Consider the following 27,161-nt stretch of genomic DNA (forward strand, 5'->3'; position numbering starts at 1 on the left):
TGTTTAACTTGTATATTAATAATATAGGTAAAGATTTGGATGGAGATATTCAGTTGTTTGCAGATGATGCAAAGTTGGGACGAACCATGAAGTGTAGTGAAGATGTTGTGGCCTTACAGGAAGACTTGAATAGATTGAGTGATTGGGCATGGAAAGGGGGATGTGAGTTAAATGTTGCAAGATGTAAGGTTTTAAAATTTGGAAAACAAAGATGGGATGCAGAATTTATGCTTGGTGAGAATATATTGTTGGAGATAGAGAAAATAAGAGATCTGGAGGTGATAGTGGATAAGGATCTAAAATTTAGGGGACACTGCCAAAATTGTGAAGACAACACAAAGGCTTCTGGGAATGATGCGGAGGACACTGATGTGTAGAAGTAGGGAGATTCTTGTTCCGTTGTATAAGGCCTTGATTAGGCCACACATGGACTATTGTACCCAGATTTGGTGACCGGGTTTTCAGAAGGATGAAGAGATGTTGGAAAGGGTCCAAAGGATACTGACTAAGGTAGTTTCTGACCTCTGAAATATCGAGTATGAGGAAGGATTGAGAAGATGTAATTTGCAGAGTCTGGTGGAGAGGAGGAAGAGGGGAGATATGATAGAAACCTACAAGTTCGTTGTTAGAGGATCAATGCTGGAGAAGTTTTACTGAGAATAGTGGGAGATCAGGGGAGAACCAGAGGTCATCCCTGGAAACTGTATAAAGAGGGTGTAAGTATGGCAGTGAGAGGCAGGTTTTTTTTTTCGTGCAGAGTTGTGAATGATTGGAATGCCTTGCCTGAGAATGTGGTGTCTGCAAAGAGTTTGAATGTGTTAAAAACACGGTATGATGAGCTGTGTGTGTGATAAAAGGACCTCCCAGATGAGTCTTTGACTCCATGAAGTCTTGTGGTAGTAATAATAATATACCTGATGACATTTAGGCAAAAATTCTACAATAAACAAGTTTTAACTTGAGTTTTCCTTCAATTTTATAGTTATATTATTATGCTAGATTAGAAACTTAGTCTTGTTTTAATTCTTTACCCAAGTGTAAGCAAACAAGTTTTTTTGTATGTGAAATATCTTCAGAACTAGGCTGCTTGGTATATAGAAGCTGTTGATTTCACATTTGCCACAGTATCCCATAATGCACAGCATGCTTCTTTTTGGATATGTTTATTGGTATGTATTATGGAAAAGTCTATTGTTGTTTCCCAGACTGCTTTTGATCTATATTGAGGTCTCATCAGTAGGAGCTAGACCCTTGTAGATAATGAAAGCTAAATCATGGCAAAAGTTACAATCAGAAAAATTATCTATCACTACATTTTTAAAATACTCTTGAAAAGAGATAGTAGTCAGGGGCGTGCCGGCCATATGTGCAATGTGTGTGATGCACACAGGTGCCAGGATAGTAAAGGCGCCAAAGAGGAGGAAATACTTTAAAAGAAACCTGGGGGGAGGGGTAGGGGCATCAGCTAAAGTTTTGCACACAGGTGCCAGACACTACTGGTGTGCCCCTGATAGTAGTAGAAAGAATTTTATGGTAATATCTTGATCAAAGATTCTCTGCTGAAGACTGTTAGATTGAGCATATAAGATAATTGAAACTTATAATCATGTTCATTGTATCATTCCTTGTTGCTATCATAGAGGCCACTATATAAAAGATTAAAAGAAACCAGTTAGTTCACCACAGGTTACTTGTGGCTTCTTCAGGTTAAATATATAAATGTATGGTTGGCAAATACAAAATATAAATTAGCAAAGTGAAGCTGGCAAGAGCTGTTATACTATAAGTAATAGAAAACGCATATTTAGGTAATCTGGCATATAAAGAAATCTAATAAAGAATTTACAAAATCACTGAGAATCAGTCCTTGATTCTCATTGAGCAAGCAATGAGAGGAAATGATTGTGGTGGATTTATTTATTTATTTTTTGATCGGACAAGAGTTGGAGTTTTCTCCTAGATCAGCTGTGAGGGTCTTGTTCAAATCAGTGTCATGATATGTATGGGAAAAGTGATGAGCTAAACCTGATCTTTTTTTTTTTTAATGTTGGGCCCATATATAGGAGGTTGGCTGGTCAACCTATAGTACCTTAGTACTGTATATGGGTTATGGGTTGTGAAAGGAGAAACTTGTTTACATTTGATTTGAACGCCTGTATATTGTATTCCTTGGGAAAAACGTCGGGGGGGGGGGGACTGTTCCACAGTACTGCAGTAGCAGGGATGAATGAGGAGGAGAAGAAACTTGTTCTGTGGGTTTCGAGGTATACTGTAAAAGGATGTTGGGTAGCAGCTGTATGTGCTCCAATGGGCTTGGTACAGGGTGGGGGAATTGTTGATGCTGTTTCAGATGAACCTTTCCCGTGAGAGTATTTATAGAATATACAGATCGCAGAGACCAAGCGTCTATGTGAAAGTGGGTGGAGCGAGTTGGCGAAGGATGGGTCATTCATTAGTCTAATTGCTCTCCTCTGTATTGAGTCAAGCATTTTGAGGGAGGTTTTTGGAGCCCCACTCCAGATGTTGAGAGCAGTATTTGAGAGCTGGGTGGATTTGTGACTTGTATAGTGTTAACAGCTGTTTAGAGGTGAAGTAATGTCTTGAGCAAAAGAGAAAACTTAGTTTTTTGGAAGCTGAGGATGCAATGGTTGTGATATGTTTATGCCAGGAGAGGCTTGATGTCAAGGTAATTCCGAGAAGAGAAATTTCGTCTTGTCTGTGAATTTGAGTGTTATCGAAAACAATTTTGTGTGAAAATGGTTCTTTTTTGTGAGAAATAAGACAGAACTGGGTTTTACTAGTGTTGAAGTTGACAAGGTTGTCTGAGCCCCATCGGAGGATGGCTTGTAGGTCGGAATTAAGGGCAGTGGTGGTTGATGTTCTGTGGGTTGAAGTGAGTTGTGTAGGGTAGGGTTTGTCAAATGAAAGGGAGGAATGTAGTGTGCTATCATCTGCAAAACTGTATTGGGTTAGAGATCAACTGAAGTAGGTCATTGATATATAGAAGGAAGAGGGTCGGTGAGAGAACTGAGCCTTGAGGGACCCCGGCATTAGTTGGATGGTGAGAGGATAGGGAGCTGTCTACCATCACACATAGTGTGTGTCCAGACAGGAAGCTGGCAATCCATCTGCAGAAGTCCTGAGACAGTCCAAATGATGGGAGTATGCTTAGTAAGCCTTTGTGCCAGACTCGGCCAAAAGCTTTGGAGATATCAAATGCAACTACTTGGGATTCACCGAATTTCTCCATAGTGTTTGTCCAATGATGGGGTGATGTATGAGAGTAGATCTCCTTTTGAATGGCTTTGATGGAATCCGTACTGGTGGTTGCTTAATAGCTGGGTACCTTCAAGGTAGATTAGGATTTGAGAGTTGACGATTTTCTCCATTACTTTAGATAGGACTGAAGTGAGTGAGATAGGGCAGTAGTTAGATGGCAGTGATTTGTCACCCTTTTTAGGAATGGGTTGAATATAGGCCAGTTTCCAGGTTTTGGGATATATACCAGTGGAGTAAGAGTGTGTGTACCGGGTAACATAGGATAGGAGTGAGTTCAGATGCACAGACCTTCAGGATAATTGTCTTTTTTGTGTCTAATTTAGACAGCAGGTTTGTGATGTCTTTTTGGCAAAAGGATATAGGGGCATTGTATGTTGGGCAGTTGGAATGACTGGAGGGCATTTGCCATTGTCAGTTATGTGTGCATTGGAGGCAAAGTGTGATGCCAGGAGGGTAACTTTTTCTATGGGCGATTTGCAAATGAGCCATCTAGGTATGATAGAGGTGGGAATAGTGTAGGGCAAAAGTTACGGCCAATTGCCTTGACATGGGACCAAAAGTCACGGCTGCCATTTGGACAGGCTGCAAGCTTCCTGCTTTTTGCCCATTCAAAATCTGTTTTGGAAGTATTGATAGTTTTCTTGCATTTGTTTCAGGGCTTCAGTGTAGGCATTGAATGAGGATGGGGTTCTTGATTTGAGCCAATTGTGGTATGCCTGATTTTTCATTTGTACAGCCTTGGCACATTTTTTGGAGAACCAGGGTTTAGTTAGGGGATGGCAGGTCTGAGTAGTTGTGGGGAATATATGCTTTCATGTCAGCGAGGATCACTTTGGTGATGCGTTCAGTGCATATGTCTGGACCAGAAGACCGGAAACAATAGTCTAACCATGGGAATGAAGTATAGTAGTCTCGAAGACTGTCCCATTTGGCACAGTTATAATGCCAAACTACTCTTGTGTGGCAGTAACTGTGTAGGTGTTGTTGCATGGGGAGGAGATGAGCACTAAGTTGTGGTCAGAATTACCCAGGGGGCTTACTACATTCACTGCAAATTTGGAGGGATCGTTAGTAAGGAAGAGATCTAGGGTATTCTGGTCAGTTTTTGAACAATTTGAATGAGGTGATTGCAAATGTTTCAACATCTCTGCCTGCAGGATCTGTATGACTGGAAGAGGAAAGCCAATTGGTGTTATGGATGTTGAAACCACCCAGGAGGATGATTTCGCTGTTTGGGGAGTGGGACTGGAGAAAATCAACTTTTAAGGAGAGGAAATGAAAGAGCTCTGAGTGATTGGTGGTGTTAGGAGAGCGATAGAGACAGCAGATGAATTTGACTGAGTGGTGGAAGGATATCTTCAGCCAAAGAAGGTCGAAGTCGGGTGATTCCAAGCTAGTTGTTCTCAGGCAGGGTATGTGAGAGCAGATATATGCACACAGATGCCACCCTTGGGTCGAAAGGAGTTAAATAGTGTATAGTTAGGAAGGTTGAGATGAATAGTGCTGGGGGAGGTGAGATTTAGTTTCGGTTAAAAAGAGTAGGTGGGGTTTGGTGGACTACAGGTGGTAGTGGATGCTGTTGAGGTTAGAGTTGAGGCCATGGATGTTGGTGAAGTGGATATGCAAGGTTCTGTGAAGCATGGATTTGACCCCAAGGGTCCTGCACGTTTCCTATGCAGTGCCTGCATGCTGGTGTTCTTGGTGACTACTGGCATTACTTGGTTTTTGTACTAGTTTGGATTGTTTGTAGTCTATTACCCAACTGTTGTCTCCATTTTGGCATTTTTCTTCTAGTTGTTTTCAGAGTTGGTGTCTTTGTTCTGTCTGGGCAAAGGTTAAATCAGTTCGAGCACATATGAGCGACTGGGGGCAAGTGTCCTTGCTTGTTGTTTATTGCTGTTATAAATTTGGTTGTGTTTATTGGTGAGTCGCAGGTCACTTTCACGAGATGTGGATAGTTCGTTTTGTCCTTTCTTTTGCTTATGGGTCTGATATGATGGCATTCGACGATGTTTCTGAGATCAAAATTCCATTTTCCTGCAAGTTTGCCAGTGTCTTCTTTTAGAGATTTACTGTTTTCTGTCGGAAAGTTCACGATAACAGCGTTGAGTTTCTTATTTTCAGTTTCAAGCGACTCATGTACTGATGATGTGATTAGTTCACGAAGTTCATCAGCAGGCACGAGTGCACTTGCGGTCGGGCGCTGATCGTTGACCGTCTCGAGCTTAGTTTCCAACTTTCCAATTTTGGAGGAGAAGGTATCGGTCACGATAATAAGCTGCTGCTCGAGGTTTGTTTGCGACTCTTTTTGCTAGGTTTAGTATCTGTTTTACAGAATGGAGGCACATCGTACAGAAGTAGGGCTGGTTTAGATCAGTGAAAAGCTTGTGTGCCGATTCATTTATTTTCGCGCAAGAAATATGTATCCAGTTGCAGCAGAAATCGCACAATATACCTTTTTTCCCTTCTTTGACTTCTGTTTCACAGCTGGGGCACTTCTTAATGTCATTCGGTTTGTTGGTGATCAGCGATGCTACGATGACGGGACTTGAGGTAGTCTTCTGTTGTTGGCTTTTGTTGCTGCCATCTTTATTTCGGACAGCAGGCATAGCGCTTTCACATGGCTGTTTTTTAGTTGTAAAATATAGCAGATTTAGCGGACTGTGGATACTTACGAGTTGTACTGTAGTAGTCAGCTGCTTAGTATACCCTCTGTTACTTTTCCATTTGCTGCTTATTTTGTACAAAAAACACTTGCAGTTATTATAAAATGTGGGAGCCAAATTTAACGTTGATTATTCACTGGTGCCGCCTATCATATGAGCCACAGTGCTGAGTTGTTCCTTTTTTCTTATCTCAAAATTTCTCGAGGTCTGGCCTATCCGGAAAAGACCATGGAATTCTGTAAATTCCAAGATGTTTGTAGAAGGGGTTATTGTCTTTGGGAGAGCAAAGGAGGCTATGTATAGTTGATAATAGGTTTGAATGTTACTCTGTCATTGAGATTTGAGGAGATTAGCATTTTGGTTTAATGGTTAATGATGTAAGGGCTGGAAACTGAGTCTGTAGTCCATCCTAGTATTTGGTTGCAGAGTGGGATTCAAGAACAGTATTTTTAAGGACCAATTTCCTTGGATATTTTGTTGAGAATAAATTTGGGTGAGTAGGTTGTAAATTTTTTTTTTTTTTTTGCCTTCATTTTTTAAGATAGAGGTTTTTGAAAGTATGAAATGATTCCTATTTTTTGTGAGGGATGATGAAGAGATGACGAATGGAGGTAATGTCCAGTATAGTTCAGTCATTCCTGCTTGGTGTCGCACTGATTTGATCGTCGGCTTGTCGAGAGCTCCTGAAAAGATTAGTAGTATTTTGTGTTAACATTGGCAATTTTACTAGAATTTTAAGTAGTATTGTTTGCTTTTTGTTTCTTGGCATGTCTGTGCAATTTTTGTGTGTTTTCTGTTATTTTAAGTATTATTTTTAAGATAAGATAGCGTACATATGGCACCGATAAAGAAAAAAATGGCAGCCAGGTCGCCATGTTTGTTAAGAGTTTTGATGTAAACGAATTTATGCAGTGTGCTGTCTGTGAGATGTATGCTTTGCGAAGAGCGGTGGGAGTCTGGTTAGAGGGTGATAGTGGAGTTAATATGTGCAGAAAGTGTAAGGAGAATGAGGATCTCAAGAGTGTTTCGGGTGGCGAGAGTGATATCATTAACAATAGTCAGAACGTAGAAAATGGCGGTGTGATAGAGAATTGCGTGGTAGTGCCAGATAGGTGTGAGAGCATTGTTGAAAGTGTAAATGAAGGTAGAAATACAGAACGAATGGATGATTTGATTGATAATGAAAATGGTGAGATAAATGCGCGTAGTGAAATTACGCGTTTGAACGGTGTGATACACAGAGCGAAAAGGCAACTGGAGCGTATGGAAAAATGTGTGCTGAACGTACCGACTAATAACCGGTGTAAGTCTGTGACGACAAATAATAGAATGTTCGTAAACGTCAATAAAATGAAGGAGCGAGTGCTGTATGGGGATTCTCTATTAAGAGGTGTGATAGTTGAGAGTTTGACGAAGTTGTACCAGCCGGGTGCGAACATAAAGGACGTCAGAGAATCTATTCGAGTACAAAAACAGAGGGTGAAAGAGATGATAATTGTGGCAGGAACAAATGATTTGAAAGAGGACAAAATGGAAATGATAGAGGATGTGAGGGAATTACTTGAGGTAGCAAAAGAGAAGAGTGAGAGAGTTAGGATGGTGAGTATTTTACCGCGTTATGACAGTGAAGTGTTTAGAAGGAGGGCCATAATTGCCAATGACTTTATGCGTGGGTTATGCATGGAGAGTGGTGTGGAATTTGTGGATGTGTGGAATGAGTTCGATGGGCGAAAGGACTTATATAAGATGGATGGGTTACATTTGAATGGAGTTGGTGTACGGAGGCTTGAAAAAGTGTTGATGAATGATGTGGATGTACAGACTCAGGGAAACTAGATTTATTATGGGGGGGAGGGAGTAGATATGCAGACTTTAGGGAGGCAGTTGAGTGTATGAATGAGTATATTATGCCCGAGCTAGTACGAAGGACAACAAATCGGAATGGGATAGTTAGTATAAGGCATCAAAGTAGGGATGGGACAAATGGGCTTCTGCAATTCATGTACACTAATGCCAGGAGTATTAGGAACAAGAAGGAAGAGTTTTTGGCCTTGGTTTGCACTTCCAGGCCACAGGATGTTGGTATTAGTGAAACATGGCTGACAGAAGATGATAAAGGTAGTGGGATTGAATGCGACGGGTATAGCGTGTTCAGGAGTGACAGGGTGAATAAAAAGGGGGGAGGAGTGTTATTGATGATAGCTGATGAGTTGCAGCCAAGGAGTATAGAACTGCAGGATAGAGAAAAGAGCACATTTGAGGCTGTTTGGTGTGAGATAGAATCTAGCAGAACAAAATATACAATTGGGTGCTGCTATAGACCACATGATGGAATCGATGGTGGGGATAGTATGCATAGGCAAATAGAAGAAATGAGTGGAAGGAGGGTAATTATTATGGGTGATTTCAATTATGGTAACATTGACTGGAAAGAGGAGAGGGCACATGGATTTTATGCGGTTATTAAGGGACAACTATCTGCGGCAGCATGTAGTGGAAAATACCAGGGGGCAGAGAGTGCTTGACCTAGTAATTGCAACTGAGAATGTGGCTGTAACGAACATGACCATGTTGCCACCAATTGGTGAGAGTGACCATAAGGTCATGACTGGGAGGTGGCTAAAGGAGTGGAATTTACAATTAAGACAGGGTACATGTGGAATTACCGGGCTGGTAAGTATGGCAAGCTTAGGTGTGTGCTTGGCTCAGTGCCATGGCATGTAAAACTGCAAAGGCTGGATGTTGATAGTGCATGGGAGGTGGTTAAGAAGTGTTTGCAGGAGGCAATGGTTGACTGTATACCAAGAGTCCGAATAATAAATCAAGTAGGGGTTAAATGGATGAATAACACTATTAAGCTTGAGCTGCAAAAAAAGAAACAATTGTGGAGGGAATTTAAGGAGAAAGGTGACCAGCAGGCACAGGAACAGTATAAAGCTCAGGCCAGGATGGTAACAAGGGTGGTAAGAAAAGCAAAAGCAGATTACGAAAGAAAATTGGCCATGCAGGCTGAAGAGAATCCCAAACAGTTTTTTCAATATGTTGCAAGTAAAAGAAAAAATGTTCATGGTAGATTGATCATAGAAAATGCTGAGGGTAGGGAGGTAACCGAATCAGTCGATATTGTGGAATTACTGAGCGAGCACTTTGCAAGAGTATATCATCCAGGTGGTGACATTGCAGGAATGGGAGAACCAACAGCTTATACTGGAATTGTGATGAATGAAGTAGAGGTAACTAGTCTATTACAGAACCTCGATGTCAATACATCTGTGGGATTGGATGGTATACCAGCTCACGTCGTACGTGAAGCGGCTAAAGAATTGTCAGTGCCCTTGACCATTTTGCTTAATTTGAGCCTCAGGTCTGGGTCAGTCCCAAGGGGGTGGAAAGAGGGGAAAATAGTTTCCGCTGCATAAAGGTGGTTCCAAGGCTGCTGTTGAAAATTACCGGCCAATCAGCATAACAGGAATCATTATCAAGGTCTTGGAGAAAATAGTCAAGAGGAAAATACAAGATTGGATAGAAGAAAATGGGATACTGTATCGGGGACAGCATAATTTTGTGAAGGGTAGGTCATGCCTCAGTAACTTGCTCACGTATTATAACACAGTGACGGCTGAACTTGATAAGGGTAATGGGTTTACAGTGATTCTACTGGACCTTGCTAAGGCCTTTGACAGGATACCACATGGAATTCTAGTCAGTAAATTGCAGCATATGGGGATGGATATAGGGTTGGTGAGATGGATAGGTGGGTGGTTGACAGAGAGATATCAGAGAGTGGTTTATTCAGGAGTAGAGTCCACAAGATGGCCTGTGACTAGTGGTGTGCCACAAGGATCTGTTCTTGGACCACTGCTGTTTAATTTGTTCATTAATGATATAGGAAAGGATCTGAGAGGAACAGTTCATTTGTTTGCGGATGATGCAAAGTTGGGTAGGGCGATAGTGAATGCAGATGACGTCAAAATTTTGCAAGATGATTTGGATAGATTGGAGGTCTGGGCTAAGGTGAATGGATGTCAATTTAATGTGGCAAAATGTAAGGTTATACATTTTGGGGTGAAAAGATTAGCAGCAGATTACTACATTGGTGGAACTGTACTCCAGGAAATTGATGAGGCACGAGATTTAGGAGTGTTGGTGGATAAGGAGTTGAAGTTTAGGGGGCACGTTGCAAAAGTGGCCAAATCAGCTCATCAAATCACGTGGTTGCTGAAGAATACATTGACAAGCAGGTTATTGTTCCTCTGTATCGAGCCTTGATAAGACCCCATCTCGACTACTGTGCCCAGATTTGGTCACCTAGGTTTCTTCTTGATGGGGAGGAGGTGGAGAGGATCCAGAGGTGAGTGACCAAGATGATAGGTCCGTGGAATGAACCTTATGAGAACAGGTTGAGGATTTGTGGGTTGCAAAAATTGGTTGATAGGCAGAGGAGGGGAGATATGATTGAGACATTCAAATTACTGAAGGGTTTCTATAAAATTAATTCAGAAGATATTTTTGAGAACAGGGCTGGTTGTGGGGGGACTAGGGGACATCCATGGAAACTGGGCAAAAGTGTGGTTAGTAAAGGGGTTAGAGCTGGGTTCTTTACTTTTAGAGTGGTGAATGAGTGGAATGCGCTTCCAAAGTCTGTGGTGGATGCTGTGACAGTGAATGAGTTTAAGGCGAGGTATGATAGATACTGTATGAATGTTGAATAGTTGTGATGAATATGATTTGGGGACTCCCTCGATGAGTCTGACTCCCTGGAGTTGCCCGTAATAATAAGTGGATTTGTGGTAAAGTCAATAGTTAAATTTTCATTTCATAAATTCCATTTTCAGGAATTTTAAATGAGGATGTCTAGAAAGAGAAAGGACCTTTGTTTTCAACTTTCAATGTGAATTTTATTTTTTGATGGAATGAATTGAGAGAGAGAGAGAGAGATCAGAAAACTTTTCTAACTTGTGGAATCCTGTGTAAAAAGGAATGAATAATGCTGTGAGAAGTGGAATGTATTGAAATTAAATAACTCTATTCAGAAATAGGAAGAGTTTCTGCCTGAGGGAATGATAACTGTGACTATTGCAATAGAGGGCTTAAATGTACATGAGATGATCGTGTGGTTTGATATTAAAAATAAAAAAATGACCTGAGAGCCAGTGTGAGTTGGGTAGGAAAAGGTTTGAGATAAGCACTAGACATTGTGCAGGAAAAGTGAGGGTAATGGGGGAAGATATATTGTTTTACTGTGATATGATGGAGAAGAGGAGCAGTAATGAATGAAATGTTAGTGAGATTGCTTAGGAAGAGAGGATCTGATCAATAATTTAGAGAGTCGAAATTATTGATCATTTGGAATGCATTTGATGACAGAAGGGAGCAATATGCAAAACTGGGCTGCATGTGAACATGAAGGATTCAGATATTTGGAAGGGTAACTGTTCTCAGAGTGTGTTATTGCAGAGAAACTAGATTTCCCAATCAAACTGAATTTGATTGGGGAAATGACACAGTGCAAAGCATAATGGAGCTCCATTTGTATTGTGATGCTGATAGGAATAACTGAAAATGCATTATTGTCAGGAGTATCAGGAGTAAAGGGAATGAATTTGTGGTGTTGATACTAGTCTGTCTATATGTAGATTAATAGTATCAGTGGAAATAGTCCACTGATAGTATTAAGTCGTGGAAGATGTGCTGACAGGAATACAAAGAAATAGCATATTTTGGGAGGAGATGAAGTAATGGAGTGTTTCTTATGATAAGTCATGGACTTGTGCCATTTCCCTCCAGGTGGAGAACTAGGAAGGAAATAGCAGTGGGATGTAATTGATGGGAAATGTTTAGTTGATATATAGCAGGAAGAGGGTTGGTGAGAGGACAGAATCTTGTTGGAACCTTGGCATTAGTTGAATGATGAGAGGATAAGGAATCATCCACCACCACACATAGTGTGTGTCCAGACAGAAAGATATCACAGAAAAGTAAATATATCAATAGTGCTTGCAAACAAGAAATATTTAACAACAATGGCAAATTGTATAACTTAAGTGAAAAAATGGCCAGCCTGGTTGGATAATCTATTCACTCTCCAACCAAGAGGTTGTGGGTTTGATTCCTGCTATGGGATGGATGCTTGTGATTGTCCTACATCTGTGATCCTTCCAATTCTAGTAGAAGGCTTCACTCCCAAAACCTTATGAGGCACAGAAGTGACCATACAGTGTCTAGTGATGCTAAATGTAAATAACTAAGTGAAAAAGAGACAGGAATAAAATGAATGACAGGGAAAATCAAACAAGACTTGTATCTGAAAAAAAAGAAGTTACGGAAAGGTATATTGAGTGATAGACAGCACTTTACAAGGAATATTTATATATATATAACTCAAGTTAGGAAAGAGATCAGTAAGAGAAGAAAAATTAAAATGAGAGTGGACTGGCAGTTACATGACCAGTAGGAGGAGAAACAACTGTGGTCAGGTGACAGCTTTTTATTGATTATTTCATTCTAACGTCTAGAGGTTGACTTGTTGGAGTCTCATTTTTGGAATCGGGTTAATTTTTATAATAAACTAAGAAGAATGCATGATAACTAAATTCAGTGCTTTTTTATGGTATAGCATCCTGGCAACTGTACTAACGGTGACATGACATGGATGTGGTGCATTTAGAGATTTATAATATTCAGCAATTCTTTTTAACATGTTTACCTATAATCTTATTATTTAATGAATTTTGCATTTTTCACTATGCCTATGGTTAACTTGAACCATTTTTAGAATTTTAAATTATTTTCAGAGCCTCGGTAGCTCAGTCAATATAGATGAAGCACTTTGGTTGGAAAGACCTGGGTTCAATTCCCATCTGTGGTATGAGGAACCTTTATCTGGTCTTTTTCAATGAACAGTGAGTTAGCTGGTCTCATATGGAGGTAGGGATTTTTTTCACCTGGAAACTCAGGTTTTTCATACCCCAGAACAGACAAACCGACCTAATGAACACGTATATCTACAGACATAAGACACTCCAGGAATAAGGATTGACCGACCTAATCCTTGGGATTTCTGGCTTCGAATCATAACAGGCCACTAGACCTAATATGTAAAGGAGGAAGAAGAAATTATTTTCATGTTTATATATCAACATGTTCATGCCAGGTTGTGTCATGCATGAGTTGTGCATCAGTGGGGGACTGTATTTAGTTCTACATTAAAAGTTTTATTTAGTTTGGCTTGTGACTATGTACTATGGTGTCTGTTTGGAAAGAATGTTTTTCGCTGTACAGGAACATTTTCATTCCAGTTGTCTTTAATTACACTAAATTCGCTACTCCATTTTTCACCAAATACTCTACATTGTCTGTGTAGTAATCATACTGTGCATGTGTGCTTATTTTGTAATTGGCTGCACCATTGTAGTATTTCTCTATACTGTTTTATTTACTATTTATCCTTTCTACTCTAACTATATTTTTACTTTTATTAATTTCTCTTATTATTCTTCTCTATTCTTTATTATTTCTTTATTAATAGTTTATCTCTACTGCCTTATTACTCTTTATCCTTTACTACTTTAACTTCCTATTTTTTATTTACTTTATTCTACTTTTAGTATTTTTCCTATACTGGGAGAACTCTGGAAATTTATTTAGATTGATTGACTGTGTCACCAGTGCTCTCCTTGTGGTATAAGAAATAATAATACTTCCAGTAGAGTTCTCTCTGAAATTATCCTAAAGCCCTTTTTAACAGTGGTGGCTAACATTAAATTCCTTCGTTCACAGGTTCGTGTTTATTTCGAAACAGTACATTGCGTAAAGATCAGGCTGCCCACTTTGTAAACAAAACAAACATATTTATTTACACTAAACTGTAATTATACAAAATCATGCAATAGGGAAAGATTCTCTCTTAACTCAACTTAAGCTTAAAACTTGAGCAGTTTAACATTTAGAAAATGCACAGAGTCATACAACATATTATATCAACATTCAAAAAAAAACTATCAGTCCATTACAATTCAAGGAATATCATGCTCTGTTACTTGTAACTAGTAATTCTAACTATAACTGTAAACAAACTATTCTTAGACTAGTTGTATCAACACTTAAAGAAATTATCAGCCCTTCTCAGGCAGTTTCACATATCATAAGCAAACACAATGAAATTAACTCTTATCTTCTTTAATTCTATTATACACCCGTTCCTAGTTCCTTTGGCTTCTCGTCTGTTTCAAGTTTTGACTTCTATGCAGAGATTCCGTCGTCTCACTTGGATGAACTGCGGGGCTTGAAGCACATTTTTCCCAATGTCTATGAATCAGCTGAAGGGGGTCCAGTGATCGAAGTGCTTAGCAGATTGTCCTATTGGGAATGGTCCTGCTTCTCTTCTCCCTCGGTAGTTTCACGGCTCCCAGCTGTCCCTTGCGACTTCAACCGGACTGATGAACACGGCAAATCCTCTCGATCTGAAGTTCTCTCTTCTCTTCCTCTTTTTTTTTTTTTTTTTTTCTTCATTCCTAGATGACCTTTATACAATTTTCTTTGGACGAAGGGTCAAGGCCCCTGAACATTCCAGCACAAACCGTCTTGACCTTCACGTTAAAGCTCACTTTTAGTTCTCACCAAATATACACACTTAATCCTATTTTCAGAAGGGCAGAACTACTTCAGAAGTATACTGCCCTTTTACCACTGATCTTGAAGGTAGTATCAGGCTGACTCTGAGCATTAAATTTCACTTACATTATATACAAACCTGACATCAATACAATGCCAATTTTTAAGGCATTGCCCTTGAACCTTAAAATTTAGACATGTTCAGTTTTGTACAATCTTGCATGTTAATTCCTTGGGGTTAAATACATGGGCTTATTTACAACGTTAATACAAAGTTAGTTCAGCATGTTTACAAGTTGCGACCTCTGTAAAAGTCGATGCAAGAAAAGGGAAATTTCTGATCGAATTTTACATATGTACTGTTTTTAGTACTACAATAAAACTTTGTTTTGTTTGCATCTGTGCACCATGGTATCTGTAGGGGGAGATGTTTTTCACTATATAGAATCACTTTCATTCCAGTACTAAGCTACCAATATATAGTAAATGCAAACAGGGAGCATGCAGCAAACTCACATGTCCTGTCTCCAGTTCAAGTACAGCTCAGCACATTTTGTCTCTGTCCCTCATCTTTTACTCAAGATAGTACTTTACCATTTTGAGTGAAAGAGATCCTAATATCTTGAACTAAGGAATCATCAATATTTGTAATATGTTCATGCCAAGAAAGATCAGAATTTATTTATCAAGAGAAGAGAAATCATCTCATCTAATCTTACTTTTGACATGCAAAAGTCATCTGGGAGGGGTATTAACAGAATTTAGTTTCTCTAACACTGAAGTTAACATGATTATTAGAACACTCTGCTGAAGAATAATTTGAAAATCATTAGAGATGCAAATGTTCTAGAAATATCACTGATTAGTGTGGTGCAAGGTTTTTCAAATGAAAAGTGTAGTAGACTTAAAAGAAAAACTGGAGGTCTTATTAGACAGTCAGTGGAAAAGATTGATTATACAGATGGAAGTAGGTGAAAGAAGGCCCTATGGTATTCAGCATTAATTGCAATGTTTGAAGATAGAAATCCATCCTCAGTCACACATAATATATAAACAGAGAGAGAGAGTCAGCAGACAAATCATATGATAAAGGCTTATTTAATGTCTGTGTGTCACACACATGCTCAAAAGTAACCACTTGAAATTTACCAAACTTACCATGGCATTGGTCCAAGTGACATAAACAGGAATGTTCTCTGAGGTCTTGAAAGGCTTCCAGTTAATGTTAATGATTTTCTCCATTACTCGACAGAGAATTGAAGTGAGAAGCAGGACATAAGTTTGATGCTAAAGATTGTTGTCCTCTTAGGTATGGGTTAGATATGGACTAATTTCCAAGCAGAAATAGATATCAGTTAAGTAGTAGAGTAAACAGGCAGTATAGAAAAAGAGAGAACTCTGGAGCACAAACCTTCAGAATGATGAGAGAAATTCTATCAACACATTCTGAAAGGCCCAAATGTGAGGAAACTTAGAAGATTCTTCTGGTATCAAGACACTTCTGATCTCTTTCTGGTGAAAAATTACAGGAGACATTGAATATTGCATATTTGGAATGGTATGAAGCATTTTCAAAGATCATCATTACAAGAATTAGAGAAAAAGTTGACTTTTTCTGTGGGATATGAACTATGAGTCCAAAAGAGGTAGAAGCCGGTTTGGACAAAAGTTGTAGCCAGTACTTTGACAAGGGACCAAAAATAAACTGTCTAAGATGAAAGTTTCCCCACATTTGGGCCTTTCAGAATGTGTTGATAATTGCTTGCAATTGTTTTGAGCTGTGGCATAAGCAAAAAGAAAAGATGGAAATTGTGACCAAAGTCAATTGCAATATGCTTGATTCTTATCGTATATAGCTTTAGTACTTCATGCAGAACCAACGAGGAAAACCTATTCAATAAGGAATGATAATTTAAAGTGGACTGGGGAATGAATGTTTACATGCCAGAAAGAAGTTTTTGTGATGCATTCACTGTGAATATTTGGATTAGAAGACTGCAAACAGTAATCCAGTCACAAAAATGAAGCATGATGATCATCCCATTTTGCGTTCTTTTAGTCTTCAGGTGTTGTTGTAAGTTTGACACTTGCAGCTATTGGTTTTACATGTAAATATTACAATATGACACTGTACAGCAGGAGTGGAGAACCTTTTTAGTATCAAGGGCGAAAATTGCTAATTTAGAAACTTCTGTGGGCATCTGGCAAGTTTAACTCTTATATATAGTTTATGTAGTGTGCAATATATATATATCTCAATAAGTAAATGTGCAACATTCTCATCTGATATGGTATCTTTTAATTACAGAAGAAATAATTGAAGCATCGATTCAAAGCTCTTGATATGAGTGAGCAAAGAGGTCATTAGCTGATAGGGGCCTGGGCCTTGTAATTTCAAATTTAGGTTATTCAGATGACTAGTTATGTCTACTAAAAATGCTAAATCAGTTTGAAACTTCTCATCCTCCAATTCTTTAATGGGAGACACCTTTAATGTCCAAGAAAATTTTCACTTCGTCTTTAAGTTCATAAAATTGCTTGAGCATTTGAGCTCTACTTAGCCACCTAACTTCACAATGGTACAATAAGTTCCCATATTTGGCTTCAAGATCTTGCAAAAATTCTTTGAATTCCCTGTTGTTCAACCCTTTACTTTTTATCAAATTAATGGCCTTTGTTTCTGCTTCCTTTTTATTTTAATGGCTGGTCTCGATTTGATGGTTGCCAGATGTATGACGATCATATTTTATGTAATATAGTTATTTTTGATTTTGTATATTTAATTATTTAAATTTAAATAAATTTAATTATAATAAATTTAAATTATTATAAAATTTTATTTACATGTACATGCAAGTACATCAACAAAGGGGTGAACTGAAATAGATTCACGGGCGAGGGGTTCCCCACCCCTGCTGTAGTGTCATACTGTAAATGTATGAAAAGGACTATATGAATGTTGCTCAGTAGGAGAAGAAATTTATACTTAATTGCTATCTGAATTGCCTAGAGGACAAACATTTTCAATTCTTAAGAAATATATTAGGAATGGAGAGCAGTTAGAGGTAGCTGGTATTTTGGTAGACACATGAATAATTTGTGACATCATTGGAGATGGTAATTTCCATGACATTGTCTCTCACTGATGAATCATTTCTCTTGGAAAAGGAAAGCCTGTTGGAGTTGTGAATGTTGTCATCATTAAGAAAGATGTTTCCTCATAGCAAATATGGACTGGATAAAATCATTTAATGTAGGGTAGATGAGCTGAGCAGAAAAGATGTTGGCAGTATTTGACAAAAGCAGAGTATGATTGCATACCAAGGGTTAAGTGAGTATATAGAGTAGGAGTGAAATGGATGAATGAACAGTGAAATCAAGCAAGCTGTGCTGGAAAAGAAAATGTTATGGAGGAGGTACAAGACAGTTGGTGGTGATCAGATCCATGAAGAGTATAAAGTGCAGTCTAGAAAGGTGACTAGCATGGTAAAAAAAGAAGAGGTGCAGTATGAGAGGAGATTGGCTGGTCAGGCCAAGGTTAACTCAAGGGAATTTTTCCAATACATGGCAAGCAAGAGGAAGAATAATTATGGCAGATTAACATTGGTGGATAGTTATGGCAGCAGACTAACAGCTGCAAAGGAACGAGCAATTTATCAGCATATATCACACTGGTGTAAATGATCTGGTGCAATATATAGAAGAGAGGCAAGTATTAGGAGAATTGGGAAGTGAAAGAAACAAAGGTGTATCAGATGTTGGTTGGGTTAGATGTGAATAAGGCTGTGGGAATGGGTGACATATCACCACTTATTCTTAAGGAATGTGCACCACAGTTGGCTATGCCCTTGACCTGGTTATTTAATGAAAGTCTTGCAGTGGGTATCATTCCTAAGGAGCGGAAAGAAGACAAAATAATACCACTCCACAAGCATGGTTCTAAGACATATGTCTCCAACTATAGGCCAGCCTGTATAACTGAAGTTGTGGTCAAGGTGTTGGAGAGATGTGGTAAGGAATAGAATACTTAATTAGGTTGATGGACATAACATTCTTTATGATGGTCAGCATGGATTTGTAAAGGGGTAGGGCCTGTTTTAGTAATTTATTTGCATTTCATGATAAGGTGACAAGTGCATTAGATAAGGAAGAATCATATACAGTGATATTCTTACTTTGCAAAAGCATTTGACAGATTACCACATGATAAGTTGGTGTACAAGCTGCAGAGGATGGGAATAGATAGTATATTGGTTAGATGGATCAGAGATTAGCTCTGAACGATACCAGCGGGTTTTGTATGATGGAGCAGTGTCTCAAAAAAGGAGAAAACCAGTGGCATGCTCTAGAGTTCTATTCTTGGGCCCTGCTGTTTAACTTGTTTGCAAATGATATATCATAGACTGACTGGGGATATTCAGCTATTTGCTGATGATGCAGAGTTGGGAAGAAATATAAGTAGCACTGCTGATGTTAAATCCCTTTAGGAAGATTTGAATAGACTTTTTACTTAGACAAAAGAGTAGGGGGTTGTAGTTTTAATATCAAGGCTGTGTACTATATCAACGGTGCCGTACTGCAGGAAGTGGATGAGATTAGAGATTTAGGAGTGATGATTGACAGACTGAAGTTTAGAGGACATATTGCTAGTGTTGCAAAGGATGCACATCATAGTGCTGCTATGATAAGAAGTACTCTAACATGTAAGGATAATAAGGAAGTGGTTGTGCCACTGTATAAGGCACTGGTCAGACCACACTTGGACTATTGTGCTCAGATCTGGTCACCTAGTTTTCAATGTGATATGGAAACATTAGAGAGGGTCCAGAGGCAAATGACTAAGACAATGTTAGGACTTTGGAATGCTGGCTATGGAGAGAGATTGAAGAAATGTGGATTGCAATTTGGTGGATAGGAGGAAGAGAGGTGATATGATAGAGACATTTAAGTTAGTGAGAGGGTTTTTTTTTTTTTTTTTTTTAAATTAATCCAGAGGGGATCATAAAAAGTGTAGAAGGTAAGAGGGGAAGAACCAGAGATTATTCCTAGAAGTTATGTAAAAGTGTGTTGAAGAGGGGTGTGAGGAGTAGATTTTTTACATGGAGAATTGTCAGTGAATGGAACATATTACCAGCAGTGCTGGCACTAGGGTCTTTGTCGCTCGCATGCAATGTCTATCTAAGCGCCCCCTGTAATGATCCGGGCATGTGTGGTTCTTTTACGATAATAAAAATTTAAATTATTTGAAATTTCTTAAATAAATTTTGACAGAACAGCCACACGTGGGTTTGCTAAATGTAACAAACCGCGGTTGTTGACTAGGCAGGTTAATTATTAAAAACCCGAATATTCAAAAAATTCTCAAAAGTTAAAGCAAATTCTGATAAAGCCACTTCACTTTAATCGTTGAATATAATGATACAGGGATTATAGCCTTCTTACCGACCCGAATCGCTAACAAAATTAAAATTAATTTTAATTATAATTAAAATTTATTTGAACTAAGGTTTAAAAAATTCTTGCATTTTACAAGTTACTAAATTCTTAGTAACATGTAAAAATTTTTTAATAATTTTTATAAGTGGAACTATATTTTAGAAAAATAAAAGACACTCAAGATAGATGAGAAAATAAAAGAATTCAGAAATAATTAGAACATTTAGTATAAGTATTCAAAAAATAACATCTTTACAGAATAACAGAAAATAAATTAAATTACATAAATATACTTGAATTTTTTTAAATTAAAATTTTAGGGTTTTTGATTTCATATTCATAAAATTAGAAATAATGGTCTTAACGTCTAATTCCACACATATATCATTTTCAATAGCTATTAACGCTAAATTAACAAGCCTTTTTTGTGACATACTTGTTCTTAAGTAGGTTTTAATCAATTTTCAACTTGGAAAAGGAACGTTCGCTGCTTGCTACACTAACAGTTAAGGTTAATAGTATTCTTAAAGCAATCAAAAAGTTAGGGAAAGATAAATTATTTGACACAATAAAATTAAAAATATCGAAATGGTTTTGAATATTTAAATTATCCTTCCGAAAAATATCACAGAAAGCACATAACTCGTCATATAGTTCTATTGCATTTATGTGTTTATTGTCGCCGTCTTTCAAGAGAATCTCTAAATCGTTATTAATTTGTAGTAATATATACAAGAAATTGAAATTATCATAATGTTTTTAGTTGTTCAAAACATTCTATTAACAAACACATTGCAACGTCTAGAAGTGTATAACATACATTCATTCTAAATTTATCTTCTGGCGATTGTGGCGTTTCGTCATGATGCTCTTAGTCAAATTGTAGTGTCTTCTTTCTTCGTCGGACTTCCGTACCAGTTTTAAATTCTTGTTCTCTGTCCACCTCTTCACTCAGTTCTTTTGCCGTTTTTCAAACTTCTTTAAAATTTGTATCTGATCGATACTCTTGTAAGAATATTTTTAAGTTTTCGATAGATTCTAAAGCAAGTGTAATGTTCATATTTTTGTCTTGAAGCATTTTACTCACAGGGTTTATTCTGTTAAGTAAATCATGCCAAGTTATAAGAGAGCAAATAAAATTTGTAGTCCTTTATTTTAGCACATAATGTTTGTGCTTCATGCTGAGTTTCTTTATTAAAATTTTCATTATTTAAAATTTCAAAAAGTGCATCGTAAATTTCTCTTGACTGATATCGTAGATGGCAGATTGCATTAATTTTACTTTCCCATCACATTTCTGATGGCTGTTTCAATGTCAATTTTTTTACGAACTCAGCATGTAGGACATTTCATTCTCTTACAAACGTTGGGCAATCCTTTAAAAGGATTGCTCAACATTTGTAAGAGAATGAAAAGAAATTGTATATTTCTTGAATAATTGCAAAGAAACTAATTGTATCTGCATTCACTTTGGCTGCATCGTTAATGATTAAATTTAGAGTATGAGCAGCACATGACACGTAAAAAGCTCGAGGAGTTTTGTATAAAAACAAATTTTGGAGCTCGCATTTTTTCCCTTTCATATTTGCTCCATTGTCATACTCTTAACCTCGCATGTCTTCAATGGGAATGTTCCATTTTTCCAGTTGTTCCATTATTGTTGCACATAAACCACGTTCTGTGGAATCTGATATATTTGCAAAACCTAAAAAGTTTTCTCTGAGCTTGACAATTCCATTGTCACATGAAACAAAGCGAATAATAATGGTCATTTGTTCTGTTTTACTTACATCAGGTGTGCAGTCAAAAATTATGGAATAATATTTAGATTTTCAAATTGAGAATAAAATTGTATCCCTGATTGCATTACTTAAAGTTTCCAATATTTCATTTTGACTGTCTTTACTCAAATAGTGTACTTTATTGTTTCGTTGTAGGGTCCTTTCAACATGATTTTCCATAATGGGATCAAACTTCGCAAACAGTTCGACTAATTTTAAAAAATTGCTGTTATTCCTTTCATATAATTTATCAGATGATCTGCGAAAAGCTAAATTTTGGCTGCCAAGGAATTTTATAATTTCATTCAAGCATTCTAAAACACTCGTCCAATGTTTCTTTTCCATTGAGTCTGGCAATCAATAATAGTTTTGTTTTTTAAATTTTTATCAACTTCTTTCCATTTTAAGAAATTTTTCATGTGAGTTAAACTAGTCTCATGTCTATGCAAAGTTGTACTTACATTTCTCCAGTCGTTATAACTTTCTACAAGACTACTCGATTCGGTAGGTGCGAAAGGTTTGCAACAAAAGCTAAAAAGAGAATTTAAAGTTTCGGAATAAATGAGCCATGTTCTTTGCATGAGCTCCCCATTTTCCATTTTTCTATTATAATATGTATCGCCAAATTTATGACCATATGTATCTCTGGAATTTATTATATTTGTCTTTTGAACAGGCCAGTTAAAACAACTTGTAATTTTTCATCAATATTTCCCCATTCACCTGGATCTTCTAAATTTACAGAGACTAACAATGTGTTAGTTTCGTGGTCAACTACAACTAAATCTTCTCCTAACTGTTTTTCACTTAAATCATGCGTCTTGTTATCTTTGTTCAATAGTTGCAATAGTACTTTCATGAAAACTGGATGATGTGCACGGTTCTTCAACTCTGATTTCTGATGTAACGAGTTGGTTACAATCTGCATCAGAATATTTTAATATTTTAACAAATTTATTAAGAGCCACAGTTTGTTTCTTAACATCTGCTTCTTTCGCAGCATGATGCTTACGATTTTGTGCACCGAATAACTTTTTTTTAATTTTTGATTCCATTTCTATTTTATACCCACAAGAAATTATTACACAACACGACATAGAGACGAAATAATAGTGTGCACTGCGCTACTGTCAGTAGCCTACTGAGATGTGTACCATATGACTGATTAACTAGCAACAAATGTTTTGTACGAAAATTCGTTTCTGCACACAAAAACCGTTCACTATTTCACTTTAAATAGACTGCAGTAGACACAACATTCTTTAGGCAAGCATTTAGCCTGGTCTCGCTGCAAAATTGTAAACATCCGGCTGATCAAAGAGGCCTCAATATACAATTTATTAAAATTTTTATTCGGTGTATCCAGCCTTATTTATTTTAATATTGATCATTCTAAGAATTTTTTGTTTTCATGATAAAAATTTTGTTTCTTAAAAACTAACTTATGAACAGTGCCCCGGCGGCGGCGCCCATTTCGTAGCGGTGCCCGCATCCTCTGCATGCCCGCTTCAACTGGCCCTGATTACCAGAATGTGTTTGTTAATACAAAGAGTGTTAAGGATTTTAAGATTCTATATGATAAATATGTTGTCACTTGAATGGAACCTCCCACGATGAGTCTGTTGACTCCATGGAGGGTGTAATAGTAATTTAAAGAATGCAAATCGTAAAGTTCAGAATGGTTGGTGGTATTAGGAGAGAGATGTAGATAGCAAATCTAAATGAGTTTTAGAATATCCCTGAGGTATAAACACTGATGTACTGTGCATTACAAAGAATCATTTCTCATTGTGAATAATTTTCAATTAATTTTTACTGAAATGCTTCATAATTAACTATTGGTATTCTTTACAAAATGCATGAATCAACTTTTAATTTCCTGTTTCATTGTAGGTATTTAATTTTCTGTTATAATCTTTTTTTTTTATAGTCTTCAGGTGTTATTGTAGCAGGCTTGGCACTTGCAGCTGTTGGTTTTACAGGTAAATATTACTTTTCATTATATAGTTTGCTTTTAACCTAAATGTTTCATATATACACAGTCTTACCCATAAATATTGTTACAACTTTTGCTCATCCCAGCACTGGCCACAGATTCCATTAGTGGTGATGTGTGCAGCCAATATTTGCATGTTTATCAGTAGAGAGAGAGAGAGTTGTTTAGCTGTTGACCATGTATTAACATGTAGTGGAGAGATTATGAGAACTGTGTAGCTCTAATAGCACTTCACAAGGTTGGAATGCACCTGTTATTTTTAACATGCCAAAAACATTCCCGATCAGTAGGATGTTTGTGTATCAGACTATTAACCATAATAACTATACAAAAGACATATATAACTACCAAAGAACAGGTCGACCATGTTGTTTTAGGATACAACAGCTTGTGTTGTATCCTATGGCACAGCTCTGCTGTAATCCTTTGAGAATGTTGCTGAGAGATGAACATTTTGCAGAGAACGATGTCACATGTACTAACTGATGATCTGGGGATAAGATGAGTAGAACGAGCTGATGATTATCATCTTACTGGACACTTCCTTACACCATAACTTATGTAGCAGAGGGTGATAAAGTCAAAGGCTCTTCTTTGGTGGTATTCGAACAACAGACAGAGATATCTCTTTCACTGATGGTTGCACAGTATGTGCCAAGCACCCAGGAATCAGAGAGGTTATCACTCCACTTCAGTGATGATTTGGTGTGTGTGTGTGCGTGTGTGTGGTGGGGAGTGACCAAGTTCCATTTTTGCAAGAAAGGGCAAAACCTCTGCCAAAGTGTATCAAGACACTGTGCTGGAATCTGTGGTATGCTCTGAACAACACCTTGTTTCACAGTAGGCAGTGGACCTCCCAACAGGACTCAGCCCCTGCACACAGTGCAAGGAACACACAAGTGATTGGATTTGAGGCTGGCTAGTGTGAGATTATTAGTTGATGCTATAGGAGAAAATCATCCCATAATGATTTAAGGGTTTAGATTAGGAGGAGGAAATGACATGGGAGAAGGAAGTGGAATTTATGCAGCTACTGAGAGATAACTGGCAAAAAAACTGCATGTGATAAGGGGGAACTCAGAGTTGAGAGTATTAAATCTGTTGATAACATAAGAGTATTTTTTCTATAACTGAGGTATCTACTTTGTCTCCAGTGAAGAAGAGTGATCATATACTCTTGACCTAGGAGGTGGTCAAGCATGTACAACTTCCAGTTAAGCATAGTATATGTGGAACTGAATAGCTGGTGATTATGACACTCAGGAGGCACTTTGGAACATTATCATGGCAGGAGACTCTAAGGGATTCTAGCAGTTTACAAGGGTTGCATGAGGGCAATTTAGGATCAGAAGGATAAATTAAGCAGGAGTTAAATGGCTCAGTGACATCATTTAGCAGGGAGAAAATATTGTGGAAAGAATATAAGGAGAAATGTGATCACCAAACACAAGAACAATCAAAGTACAAGCAAGGATGACAAGCATGGTAAGGAAGGCAAAATCAGATAATAAGAGGAAATTAGCTAAGCAGGCCAAACATCATGTTTTGTTCTGCAGAAAATTCACTTAAGTGCACTGTCTTTTGTATTACCATGTGGTCATTCTCTTCCTTTTCCATCATTTAATTATTTAGTCACTCTTACTGCATACAACAATCAACTTTGCCATTCATAATTGCATTTCCCTACATTTTGTCTTTCAAATTGCCACTATCATTCTTCTTGCTCTCCTCACATTTCTTTCATTCACTCTCTAAAACCCTTATGACAGACCTGCTCACCAGTTTCATTCTCCTTCCATAAATTTCTCACTCTGTGATGTGCATATATTTTGCACACACACACTGCAGTGAACAAAATTACACATGTAGGAATTGCCATGGATGATGAGAAAGTGCAAGAGAATTAACAGTGCCTTTAAGGTTGTTAATGTCTCAGCACTGATGAGACATTGACAAGGTGGTGGTCCTGATAGATGGAAGGAGGACAATTGATTGTTGTTATTACATAAGAGATGCTCCAGAACAGAGATTTCAAATTATAGGCTTATCAATGTCTAGAGTTTGGGTTAAGATTTTGGAAAAGTTTGTTAAAGCCAGAATTCAGGAGGAGTGAGACACTTGCTGATGCTGAGTGAGGGAAGAAAATGGCAAGTGAAGGCGATGTTTGGATCTTGCAAGATGATAGTGGCATTGTAGACAAAAAGGTTATGCTTTGCCACTGTGAACTGTCACCATAATGATTGCCATTTTGCTGTGGCAAAGCGTCAAGTCATACAGAAAAATATTGCAAGCTGTGTATTATATTGATGGGATTGCACTATAAGAAATTGATTGTCAGAAATTTGGGGGATAGATCTGGGGGCATAGTGCAAAATGGAAAATATAACAAAATCTTACTTGATTATTGGAAATGCACACTGACAGATACTGATAAAGAAGTTTTTGCCCTCTTTATAAGGCTATAGCCACTGTACCTAGATTTCGTTACCGTGCCTTCTTGAGATGGCACGGTAATGAATAAGTGAACATGCATTCACTTATTAGTTAATTGAGCAAGACAGAAGACACCATATTTCACGCAATACACATGGAGATGTGTCTGGAGAATCTGTTGTGATACAGAGACAAAGGCAAAGGTTTCTCACTTGCCTAGTCACAGGAGATGAACACGAGTTCATCACTTTACCCCGGAGAGCAGACAAGACTCCATGACCTGGAAACACTCACATTCTCCTCTGTGAAAAAATACTCAAAACTATTTTTACTGTCCAAAAAGTCAAGGTCACAGTGTTCTGGATCACCAAGGCATTCTGTTGGTGAAATTCTTGCACCAGGACCCTGACAAGCACTATGATTTTGGTGCATGACAATGCTGCATATAAGCCCTACCGCAAACTGGCTACCCTTATCCGTTCTACGAAAGATCAGCTCCCTCCTCTCTCTCTGCCTGGAGTTTACAAAGTACCCTGTTCCTGTAAGCTTGCATACTTTGGACAGACAGGCAGATCAGCATCCATCCGCCTGGAGGAACACAAGTCATACATCGTTAAACACAACTACGGCCATTCAGGCTTGGCTGACCATGTGTTGGACACCACCCACAGAGTATCATGGAAGAAAAACCACCATTCTCCACCACAGCAAATTCAAGAAAGAGAGACTTTTCTTAGGAGCAGCAGCAGCTCTCAGAAACCAACCAAATCTCAATAAATACGGTTGCATTAAGCTTCCTAAGATTAGGGAAACACTCATCACCAGAGGTCCCACCTTACATTCCAGGCCACCTACTACCGCCCTTAGAGGGCGCTCCACCTAGATAAGACTTTATTGTCACCCACGTGGTTGGGCTTAGTATTGTAAGTTTTTGTGTGCATGTTACATTAATTGTTT

At 38.0% G+C, this 27,161-nt stretch overlaps 1 protein-coding gene across 2 annotated transcripts in view; it reads left to right on the forward strand.

Moving 5' to 3' along the window:
- Positions 1 to 27,161, forward strand: part of LOC150102867 (mitochondrial import inner membrane translocase subunit TIM14) — a 136,933-nt gene that overhangs the window by 64,163 nt on the left and 45,609 nt on the right. For both annotated transcript variants that reach the window (XM_090397635.1, XM_090397634.1), the window contains exon 3: positions 23,706 to 23,757. In XM_090397635.1, coding sequence (XP_090253761.1) covers positions 23,706 to 23,757 — 52 coding nt within the window. The remainder of the gene's footprint in view (positions 1 to 23,705; positions 23,758 to 27,161) is intronic.

This window comes from Typopeltis vanoorti, chromosome 9 (genome assembly GCF_054136105.1).
Source record: "Typopeltis vanoorti isolate ZY-2024b chromosome 9, IOZ_Tvanoo_1.0, whole genome shotgun sequence".
Taxonomy (NCBI): Eukaryota; Metazoa; Arthropoda; class Arachnida; order Uropygi; family Thelyphonidae; genus Typopeltis; species Typopeltis vanoorti.